The sequence below is a fragment of the Mauremys mutica genome, chromosome 16 (genome assembly GCF_020497125.1).
Source record: "Mauremys mutica isolate MM-2020 ecotype Southern chromosome 16, ASM2049712v1, whole genome shotgun sequence".
Taxonomy (NCBI): domain Eukaryota; kingdom Metazoa; phylum Chordata; order Testudines; family Geoemydidae; genus Mauremys; species Mauremys mutica.
In genome coordinates, this window is record NC_059087.1 from 634,682 (window position 1) to 647,077 (window position 12,396).

The 12,396-nt window shown below is 42.2% G+C and overlaps 1 protein-coding gene across 1 annotated transcript in view; it reads left to right on the top strand.

Moving 5' to 3' along the window:
- Nucleotides 1–8,043: 8,043 nt before the first annotated feature.
- Nucleotides 8,044–12,396, top strand: part of LOC123351060 (solute carrier family 2, facilitated glucose transporter member 11-like) — a 30,383-nt gene continuing 26,030 nt past the window's right edge. The window contains exons 1-2 of the mRNA XM_044990202.1: nucleotides 8,044–8,088; nucleotides 10,975–11,073. Of these exons, the coding sequence (XP_044846137.1) occupies nucleotides 8,044–8,088; nucleotides 10,975–11,073 (144 nt within the window). The remainder of the gene's footprint in view (nucleotides 8,089–10,974; nucleotides 11,074–12,396) is intronic.

A 12,396-nucleotide genomic window follows, 5' to 3' on the forward strand; every position in this document is an offset into this window, starting at 1 on the left:
CCGTCCTTAGCATTTATGGGGCCCTACGCAGTATTACTAAACTGGTGCCCCTGTGCTGGATGGCAGCCCAGGCTCACAGCCTGGGGGAGGGAGGGACGAGGCAGCAAAGGATACCGAGCTGCCTGGCCTGCCCCCGCAGAGACCCCTGCACCCTCTCTCTCGTGCATAAAGTGACCATACGTACTGGTTTTACCAGTACAGTACTGGTTTTTTGGACATTGGTCTGGTTAGTTGTGAGATGTAACCAGTACAGTTTAGGACTACAAAATCAAAAATTATTAATTTATCAAAAGATTGAGTACATCAAATCAATCCTTGATAAACCAGCCTAAATCAATTTTATTAATTTATCCTAGTTTTAGTTTTATTTTACACGACGGTTCTCGTCGTTGGATCTCGGCAATACTCGGCATTCAGCACACGCACTCTCACTATATTGTGGCCGCGGCGACTCTTCGATAATACTCCCACGCATTACATACAGCCCGACCGTGGGAACTCGATGATGACGTCATCACACAGGGTCCGCCAAAATCGACCAATTCGGTGTTAGCTTCGGACTATAAAAGGCCCTCCGCAGCACAGGACAGGCACCAGTGATCTGGCATCTTCGGACCGTGACACTGGCCCTCAGAGCTCCGCGCTCTCTCGGTTACTCGAGCTTTTCACTCCACTGTTTTAACGGCGCACCTCGCTGCTTCGCCAGGACCCGATGACTTCGCCCCCTTAGACCAGGATCGACGCCTTCGCCCCTTTGGACCAGGACCGGCATCTTCGCCCCCCTCGATCCTGGACCAGTGACTTCGCCCCCTCGGACCAAGACCGACATCCGACGAAGTTTGTAATAATTGTTTATTTTTGGACACCTATGGTGCCAAAACGACGAAAGTGCGTCTTCAATGACAAGTTAAAATCGAAATATACATTCATCAAAGCAAGTACTAATAATGACAATAGTGAGGTAGAATGTGTAAAATGCAGAAGTGTATTTTCTATTGCAAAACAGTAGAAAAACCGACATTGAAAACCACATACAAACAGTCAAACATAAACGGGCCGTGTCTGCAGCAATTGCAAGTACGAGCGTGACATCATATTTTAAGAAAAAACGATTTGAAGATGCTGAAAGAAAACTAGCTGCAGCTGAAGGTTTATGGGCGTACCACACAGTAATGCATAATCACTCATTCCGATCAATGGATTGTACCTGCAAACTGATTAAAACATGTTTTGATGCCAGGTTTACATGTTCTAGAACAAAATGCGAGGCAATAGTTACCGATGTGCTGGTGCCTTATGCGAAACAGTTAGTGGAAGAGGATTTAGATGCTGCAAATTTTATTTCTATTTATTCGGATGCATCAAACCACAAGGAAGTAAAGTTGATTCCCATAATAATAAGATATTTTTCATACCAGTCTGGAATACACGTCAAAATTTTGGAAGTAAGAGATTTGCCAGGCGAAACATCTGACATAGTTACTGATTATATTTTGGAAATGTTAAAAAAGTATTGTTTAGATACCAAGGTACTTGGATTTTGTGCTGACAACACCAATACTAACTTTGGAGGAATGCGAAGAAGTGGGGAAAATAACATTTTTACCAAGCTGAAATCAAATTTGGGTGGAAGAGAGCTTGTGGGAATTGGTTGTGCCGCTCATATTTTGAACAATGCTATACAAACTGCAGCCGACTGTGTACCAATTGATGTGCAAACTTTCATCACCAAGATTTATTCATACTTTTATATATATACAGTGCGTGTTAATGAATTGAAAGAATTTTGTGAATTCGTGGACATCGAATATAAGAAAGTCTTGGGATACAGTGCCACACGATGGTTGGCGTTATGACCCGCGATTGAGCGCGTCCTACAAATATATCCTGCCTTAAAATCATATTTTGCCTCAAACGAGAAGAGCCCCACAATTATCACAAATTATTTTGATAATTCAGAGACAGAGTCCTGGCTTTACTTTTTGCATAACGTGTCATCAATGTTCCACAATGCTATTTTGAAAATAGAAGGACAGGAGATTTCTATTATAAAAACTAGCAATATTTACAGTGACTTAAAAACAAAATTAGCTGACAGAAAAGCAAACGTTTTCTTGCCGTTACAGGTGCGGCAAAATTTGAAGCAGCTTGAGGAAGAAGGCATATTAAAACCTGCTATTTTCAAAGAAAAAGTGGTAGAATTTTATGACACATGTATTCAATATCTAGAGGAATGGGAAGGACCTATTAAGCATACCGAAAAATTCAATTGGGTTTTGTTAAACACTAAACTCACCCATGACAACATTCAAGTTTGCAGTGATTACATTCTTCAGTATTTTTCTGAAATCAATTTAGTAGAAGATGAACTGTTTAATGAAACCTGCTTTGTCCTGCGCTACATTACAGATGAAAAAATTACTCACTGGAGACAAAATTCTGTACCAGTATCGAACAGATGGATTGAAATATTCAAAGCCTTCAGTGAAAATGATGTTTCCTACAAAAATATTGGCAAATTGGTAGAATATTGTCTCTGTTTACCAGGAACCAATGCACCTGCCGAACGTCTTTTTTCTTTGATGAACAATATCTGGTCCAGTGATAAAACTCAATTACATGTTGAAACTTTGAAATGTTTGCTAATTACTAAATATAATTTTAACCAAACTTGCATGGAATTTTATAAAAACATCCAGGAAAACAAATTATTATTAAAATCAATCCACTCTTCACAAAAATATAAGCAGCAAAATTAGGAATGTAGATTAAGTAATTTGGTACCATTTTTTATTAAAACCATTTTGTTTTACTGCTACACTTGTTTCTTTATTACTTGGATCCCAAAATCCTAAGTATACAATTATGTACTAATCTACCCATATCAAATATTTGGTTTTTTTTCACAAAATGACTTTCATAATATATAATATAAATAAAAGAAGTACATTTTATTGTATTCTTTCACTTAAAGAAAAAAAAAGATAAGCATACTCCGCAAAATGTTTTCAACTTATATTCTACGACAGCAACTATTACTCATGCTGGCTGAGCTATTTTAAATGTCCTGGTTTTAAATTTGAAAAAAATGGTCACCTTACTCGTGCAGCATGCGTGGCACCGGCACATTCAGCTCTGTGACTATGGCCCTGTCTAAGGAGACTGCAGCGTGCGCTGGGAGTGCAGGAGCAAATCCACTGTTACCTGCTGTCATAGGCAGTGGGTGAAGATGCCACCTGGGGAGGCCAGCTCCGCAACCCACCTATTCTGCCTGTGACCCTGCCCCGCCTATACTCCACTCCTGCCCTGTCCCAGGCCCTGCCCCCACACTGCCGAGGCCCCACTGTCTCCCTCCTCTCTTCCCTCCCCCTTCCTGATCATCCCCTTCCAGCCAAATCCCTGAACACAAATGAAGCAAATGACATTTGAAAAAAAAACACTCTTCTGCAATTTCTTTCTAAAGAAAATGGAGCATGTTTTCCACTGCATGCCAGATGGTGAAGACTGGACATGCAGAAGGTACCTAATTAAAAGCGCTGAACTTGGGAATAAAAAATGTCAGTCACAGGTTTTTTGATAGATACCCTGAGGTTTGTCAGGGATTTATTTGCAAAATCTTTGTAGTAAGGGCAAGTCAACTGTCTTGCTGAATACAACATTAAATATTATGGAATATATGATGCAGCTCTTCTCTGTTTTACATTTTCTTAATCAGTATTTCTAAGATGATTTAATATTTTAAATGTACTCTTAAGCCTTCATAAAGTAATAATTCCAGATTACTACATATTTAACTCACTGAAACAAAGACATTATTTTAAATTAATCAGTCACAGAGGTTTAGTGTGTTCATAACAATGTTCATTGCTTTTAGAAAAAGGGAGGGAACACTAATTTACTTTGTGTGATCTCCATAACAATAGACATGTTTGTGAAATTTCACCAACTTTAAAAAATATCAGCAAAGAGTCCTGTGGCACCTTATAGACTAACAGACGTATTGGAGCATGAGCTTTCGTGGGTGAATACCCACATCTGACGAAGTGAGTATTCACCCACGAAAGCTCATGCTCAAATACGTCTGTTAGTCTATAAGGTGCCACAGGACTCTTTGCTGCTTTTACAGATCCAGACTAACACGGCCATCCCTCTGATACTTTAAAAAATATGTTTCCATAGATTTTAGGCATAACAAAGGATTTTATAATTACTAATGTACTGATTTTGCTACAGGGTTCTCTTAAAACTAGTTCATCAAATAGTCAGAAGTAAAGAAAGGGAAACTCGTTTGTCCAGCTATCTGGCAAAAAAGGAGTGTTGTCCCTTTGAGGGACAGGTGGTGGTGGCACCAGTACCTATCTCTCTGTGACGGATCCCCCCCCCTTTCTGGGGTGCCACCTGATGTACTGGAGTCCTACTGATCCCTCCCGTTCCACCAACCTGGTTTCCCTCACCCTGTCCTGCTGAGTCAGGCCCTCGAGCCTCCTCTAGCACACACACAGGCTGGGACATGCTGGGAAAGACACAGACACTGAGATCAGATCTGCATGGGAAGAATCAGCAAGGGAATTACCCAGCACTCAAGTGCACTCCCCCTTTGGGGTGCAAACCCAAAATTTTGTTGTCTTGTACTGCACAGAGACCTACACAGCGTGAGCTCATGAAAATCACCTTCGTCCCTCAACGTGGAAGAAGATGTGCGCAGCTTCCCCCCCAGCCTTCCCCAGTTATGAATTGGACAAACTGATTTAAAGAAAACAAAACAAGTTTATTAACTAGAAAGAATAGATTTTAAGTGATTATAAGGGATAGCAAACAGATCAAAGTGGATTACTGAGCAAATAAAGCAAACATGCAAACTAAGCTTAATACACTAAAGAAACTGACTACAAGTAGTAATTTCTCACCCTAAATGTTGCTTAGTTGCAGATTGCAGAGGTTCTTGAAGACAAGCTGCTCTTGCTTGTAGGTTAAAACTCCAGGTATTTCTTTCACAGGCCAGACATCTTTTCCAGACCAGGCTCAGCTCTTCTCCACCCCATCAGTCCTTGTTTCTTAGATGTTCTCAGCAGTCATCCTGGAGGAGGATTCAGTAAAGACCAGTGAAGATTAACTCACTTCACTGCCTTAAATTGGATTCACATATGGTGGGAATCTTTTGTTTCCCAGTTTGGTCCCCACCTCCTATTAGTGGAAAAAGGTCCAGTACTAGGTGACATGATCACATGACCCTGCAGTGTCAAAGCAGCATCCCAGAAAGCTTCTCAGGAAGGGGAGAGATTAGCATCTTCAAAGTCAGATTGTTCTCTCTAATGGTCCATCCAGGCTGCTTGCCCACTGTCTGGTGGGCGTTCCCCAGGTGCAAACACTTTTGTATATGATATATAGTCAATATTCCTAACTACAGATACAGAAATGATACATGAATACAAATAGGATAATCATAGTCAGTACATCATAACCTTTCCAAAGATATCTCACATGATCCTTGCATGGAACACATCTTAGTTATGCCATATTCATATCAGAACAATATCCCTATGAACAATATGGTGTGTAGGGTAGACCCAGGTACAGGAGCTAGCCAGTTCTCTTCATCAGCAGCTGAGTAGCTCCTCCAGGCTCTAGCAGCAGCTGCTGCTCTTCCCGCCCTCTTGGCAGGAAGGCTGATTGCAGTTACTCCAGTAACTGTACTTTTAGTGTCAAAAACAAGACACTTGGAAGCCTTATCCCTCACTGCAGGGCTGGGGTCACCTCCAGAAGCTGACAGAGACAGGACAGACCTTCACACCCTTCTACACTTTTGGTGGCCCACTAAGTTTCTCAGGAATTTAAGCTTTAATTAAAAAAAAATAGTAAGTTTCTTGCCCTTCTGTTCTTGAAGGAAACCCTCTAACCGTAAAAACAACTGCAGGATCTGTGTCTTCTTCATCAGGACAGACATTATGGCCTGTGGTCAGGAGGTCAATATCAAACACCAGTGTGCCCCATTAATGCACCACTAATAAGTTAGTTGTCATTGGACGTGACTACACATTACTATAGCAGAAGGTAGCCTAAGTATATCCTACCATTTGGTACCAGCTCATGCCTGCAGCAAAACTGACAGAAGCAATCCATTCATTGGCAACATAGTGCAGAATAAATTCCCTTTTAATGTCTGCTTTTAGCAGACTCCCCACTAGTTCTTCTGTAGCAGAGCATTGTGAAACCATCTTTCCATGCTTCTGCCTGGTTGGAGGGCAGGGCAAGTGGCCTTAAGGTAAGTAAGCCATTATTCTATCTGGACAATGTATAGCTACTAATGAACAACTAGGAGTCCCATATTCTAGTAGTTGTGGATGAGACCATAAATTCCCACAGCAATTACATGCATTTATCCTTGCTAGCCATAACCTATTTACCCCTCAACAGCCTAATTCCTATTTTAGTAACGATAATTTACTTTGCATGTATGGAAGAGGTGGCAGGATACTTTTTATATGCTACTGATTGCAAAAAGGAGTACTTCACCTCTAGTGCCCGGTGTGTATCAAGACTAGATTAAATTAGTTTGTTTTCTAGTGCAGAAGTTTCCACATCACAAAAAAACCCTCCACTATAAGTGGCCTATTTGTTGGCCACTCTGAGCAGAGAAGCCAAAAATTACTTGTCCATGAATAATTAAATCACTACTCAGCATTAGAAGGAGTCCCCATGTGGGCAGGGCAGGGCACATTGGTAAAGCAATGTGAGGAAAACTTGTCCTGCCACTGTCAATGCTGTGTGTCAATAGAAGACATCAGCACCAGGCTTGTCATTCTGGTGTCTTTCATAAGCAACAAGCTTATACAAAAGGAAAGGAAAATAAAATGTTATTGTAGCTCATCTGTACCCAGTTCAGCTGCTCTGCTGACTATCACATGATCTTTCATTGGCACTTTGCCTAATTCAACCTGGATTAAACTAAATTTCAAAAGTGAAATTAAGAGGTATAGAGAAAGTTTAGTTATATTTTTGTTCCAGGCACTGGGTGTCAGATTAGCAAATTGTTGTTTGCTTATAAATAAAGTATTGTTAATTTACAACTAAGAGTCAAATTCTGTCCTTGGATTTGCAGCCACAATCCCCACTGACATTAATGGAAGCTCCATGAGCATATCAAAAGATAGAATTTGAGGCTTTTATTATTCAACACGCACTCAGAATGGTCAGTCTCCAGTGACCTTCCTATATACATGACAAAATGGTAAAGGAAATACTGGTCTGCTGAGTGCTGAATCTCACCATCTTCCAGCATGGCTAAGAAACCTCTCAGCAAAGTTGCTTGGGGACAATAAAATAAAATAAATAGCTAAATAGATTCCTTATTATTTTGAGCGTTTATCCCATACTTTTTAAGCTTCCAGTATTTACAGAATCTGATAGTAATTATCCTACCTCAGAGCTGGTGCCACGTGTTAGTTCAGATCTGGCTCAGTTATTCTAGGCAGTGAGTTAAATCCTAGTCAGATGAGAAGCTCATTGCTTCCTACTTGTGCCTGAAGGGCCAGCAGATTAAAGAGTTGTGTTTAGGGACAAGGTCTTCTGGTTTCACACTTTTTTTATGTTATTAACTCCACTCTTCAGCCTATAATCAATGGAATGCAGTAAGCAAACTATTACAGGATCATCGACAGTGGGAGACTTGACAGCAAATCACAAGGTAACTGTCCTTTTGCTTTCTTTACTGGCCAAAATATTGCCCATAACTAACAGGCAGCTAATGTGCATGTTTCCCTGAGTGACTGAAATGAAGCGATTTTAATGTCAAAAGGTTTATTGAGAGAGTTCTTCAAACTGTGACTTTATGAGAGAGTTGAACATTTCCATAAGAAAAAAACTGTTCCGAAGGGAAGAAGCTGGAGTTCTAGAGCTGGAATAAAGAATCCTGATTTTCTTACATTAGCACTAATAGCAAATAATAATAATTAATAATAACTTCAATTTCTATGGCACCTCTCATTCTTGTACTGTAGCTTGTTAAAGTGTGCAGGGGAAATCTAATCCAGCCTAATACTAAGAATGGAATGCCAGTCTCTGGTGAAAGGTCCTAGAAGCCCCAGCAAGGTAAGCAGAACTATCCTTACTGGTAAAGATGCCTGCGGGGTATGGAGTTTTGTAACTTTACTAATGATTTGCAAGTGAAACATTCTCCAGTTGTTTTCTGCTGTACCTTTAAATCAGAATCTCACAAAGGAAATAACTAGGCTTATAAGGAAATGGATTTGAGATTTTTCTCCCACATAAAGGGAGGTTGTCGTGGAACTTTTCTTGAACTTTTCCTTAGCCCCACCATGAAGTTAAATGGAGCAGCCTTTTGGTTAGTGTCATCTTTCTAAATGGATGCAGTAATGTCACAAAATGTCATGGCTGGGCAGCTCCCACAACAAGTACAGATGTGGTTCCTCCTTTGAAGAACATAGCTCTAAACTCAACATGACATAGCAAGTGAGAGTTATAAACAGACAGAGAAGGGAAGAAATGGGCAAGGAAGGACAATCATCAGATCACACAGTTACTTGTATGACATGTGTGTACCTTATTGATTTTGTTACTTTTTTTTAAAGAATAGAGCCCTGTAACCATGTGGTGTTTAATCTTGCCTCCAATACCAGATGTTCCTTTAGGGAGCTTTTCAGAAAAAAAAATCAGAACTGAACTAGGAGTCTCAGTGCAGATTATAAGAAGGATTCAATCCAAAATGTAACAGCTTTAGTTCAAATTAAATAAGGCAATGAATATGCTTCCATAGCAATAAAATAATAATTCTTATCAGTTTGTCTGTAGAGTTCCAAGTACACAGAAGGTTAAAATCCCTGTCTTACAGATGGTAAACTGAGGCACGGGGTGGTTTAAATGGCTTACTCAGGTAACACAAGGAGGCAGTAACAGAGTTGGGAATAGAACCTGTGAGTTGTGGCTCCTGTTTCCATACCGAGCCTGTTGAATTGCACTGTTCCTCACTGATGCTGCATTTTTGGAGGGCTTGGTCTGCATAACTGTTATTATTGTTTACTCAGCATCAACGATTTTTTTGTGTCCATATGCTGTAGGTCCAGAACAGTGACCCTATGGCTATGGTAGGTGCTAACAGAAACCTTTTTGCCTTAGAGTGAATACAGTGTTGTTAGCATTGTAAAGACTTGTCGTGCTCATAAGAAGAATGTGGGGACATTTCTAAGAGTAGAAGCCAGTAATGAGTTAATCCATCAAGTGATTAATTATAAAAATAATAATTCTGTACAAGTAAGAAATCATGAGACAAGAGCAACAATTGGTGGTTGTTGTCCGATTTGGCTGCAGCACTGTGTGAGTCACACGGAGGTGACACGTAACCGTTGAAAGTGGGGGGAGGAGCACAATTTAAAGGTTTGGCCACACTCCTGAACAGCTCACATCATGGCCCACCATGGGCAGGCACTCCCCTTACCCTCAGCCTGCATCCCTGCAGCACCCGGCTGTTGCTCTTGCCTTCACCCGGCCTCCGAAGTCAATTTATTGGCTCAGCTCTGCCAGCGGCCGTGCAGGGAAGGGCCCAGTGGCACCATGTGACCAAGCATGGGGCCAGCTCTGAGTCAACGAAACCCACACGTGGGAGCCCCTGGAGGCTGGGTGGTTTCCAGCCTGACTTCCAAGGTCCTGTTGGCTGGAGCTCCTGTGCATTAGCCACTCCATGGCTCTGGTTATATCCCACGAGGTCCCTGAGTGAGTCCCAAACAAACACCAGGGCAGGTGCCCTGCCCCATGGGCTGGCGGTGACCCCACTGTAGGCCCAGCCCTGCAAGCCTCGGGCAAGTGCGGAATTTGCCCCACACGCGTGGCCCCATTGGCCTGGCTGGAGGGTTGCTGTGGGTTAGCGCCAGCATGAGCTGAACCTGCAAAGGGGGAGGACAAAGGAGGAGCAGCTCGCTATTGCTGGCATCTCTGCTTTGAAATAAACTACGTGCATTCATGTTTTGAACCCCCTCCCTGCAAAAAAAAAAATATATATATATATATATAAACTGTGGCAGAAATCTAGGGGGGGGCGGCATGTGGCCCTGCGTGTCCACCCCCACACAACGCCTCCAGATATGGGCCATAGTGGGCAACCTCCCTGTCTTCAGCATTCTTAGTTGCTATTAGTAATGATCTTTTTTCTAGCTGTGAAAAGAGAAGAGCAAGAGGCAACAGAACAATTCTGCATATGGTTAAATGAAGGCACAGTTCTAAACCCACTGTTCTCATTAAAAATAAAAGTACAGAAACACCCTGCAATGGCTGGTGAGAGTCTTTTTGCACAGAGTGGCCTCATGGGTCACAATTATAGAACAAGGGCCTTATTTCTGCCTCTGCATTTCAGTGCAAGAGAAAAACCTCTGGACCATGGGTTGATCCTTCATGGCTCTATGCCCCCTTGTTGTTTTTTAAAATATATCATTAATGTTAATCCATTAATAGTTAAAAGCCATTCACCTCTATTAGATATGTTAGAACCTATCTAGATAGACATGCCTTTGTGAGAACCAGGCGTTTTATCAGCTTAGGCAGTCACATGCCCTCAAAGTACCAAGCAAAGCTGCTGTTCTGTTTCCTAGATTCCAGCTTGCCACTTAGGAGATGTGTGCAATTATTTGGTGTTACTGAAAGGCAGTGTGTGTTACCATCTCTGCTCTAGTTTCACTGAAGCTGTTCCTGCATTGTCCTTAACATCACACAGAAAGGCTTTTGAGCCTCAGATAACTGTTCACATCTAATGGGAACACTCCTTGCCAAGCCAAGGGGAAATGCATTTTCTACCACAGACTTATGTGAAATGTGGCTAGGTCTCTACCTAAATGCTCTGAGTCCAGACATAAATGATGAATTGGTGTTCTGGATTTTTCTCCCAGGCTGGTTAGAGACTGAAATGACACTGATAGTCTAGGCTCCATCATGTCTCATGCCCTGGATATTCTTTGTTTCTTTCTATAGCTGCCCAGCTGGACACTGTTTCTGGCTGTTTGTGCTGTTGGAATTGGAGGGACATTTCAATATGGATATAATGTTTCCATTATCAATGCACCCACCGGGGTAAGGCACCATCTTATTGTTCCCATTCTTGTGCATTTTGGGCCCCATCCTGGTCTGCTGATCTCAATGGCAAAACTCACATTGACTTCCGTGGGAACAGAAGGAGACCTTTAATTTGTAGGTTTCTGGATGATTCTCTGAGTTTCCTACCGAGTTTCCAGTGAGTTTGTGTTTCAGTTACATATAACATTGATTTGGTCCATGTCTGATCAATACAGCAGAGAGTGCCAACTGACAAGTAATCAAAGGGACATAATCCTCTTTTGAGGTCTGTTTCAAGGGAAGGACCTAGATGATAAAATAAATCTTTTCACCCTTTAACTTCTGTGGCTGGCTTAGCACAAAGTGTTACAGGCAGGATCATGGCAGCTGATAGAAAAAGACATTTTTAGGGGATCAAGAAATGTTGGGTTTCTTTATACCTGAAAATGTTCCTCAAAAGCTGTCACCCAACTTTTAGCTTCTGCACCTGCTCTTAGTGGTCTTGAGTATCCTGCATATTTACCATAGAGGACCCAGAGAGAATTGGCCCTGTGAAAAAGATGGTTGTGCATTTCTGCTAACAGCAGACCTATTTTCCAATTAAACTATGCAGCTTTCATTTGTTATAACATGTAATGATTTTAGTATGGTTAAAATACACTAACCATTAAAAGGTAAGTTGTATGCTGGAAAGAGAGCAGGGGGTACGAAAATAGTGCTGTTTGTCTGCTTTTTGGATTTTTTGCTGACCAGAAACGATGAAGCACACTGATTCCAGAGACTCTGCAAGTAAAATCTGCAGTCATTTCACAGTGGTCGGCATTGACTTCCTCTCTACCTGGGGGGTGCTCAACCCTCCGCCTCAGACTCTGACCCCACCCCCCTCTTCCCGCTCTTGCTCTGCCCCCACTCCACCCTTTCCCCCAAGGCCACACACCCCCACGCCGCCACTTCCCACCCCCTCCCCTGAGTGCGCCCCTTCCCCACTCTTCTCCCTCCCTCCCAGCTCCTCCTGCACGAGGCAGAACAGCTGATCTACAGCAGGCAGGAGGCGATGGGAGGGAGCGGGAGAAGTGGATCAGCAGGGCTGCCGGCAGGGGGGAGGCGCTGGCTGCTGGGAGGTGGTAAGCACAGGCTCATTTTTTTCTGTGGGTGCTCCTATGGGTTGATGCCTATGATTTGGGGCATCTAGGACTGAGACATGGGTAGTGGTAAAACACTATAAGCCAGTAAAAACGGGCTTAGAATGAAATTTCCGTGTGTAGGTGAACAGTGTACAAATAAATGAAGGGTGTATGTCCCAAGGAAGAAGGAAGAATACTTAGGGTAGCCAAGACAACA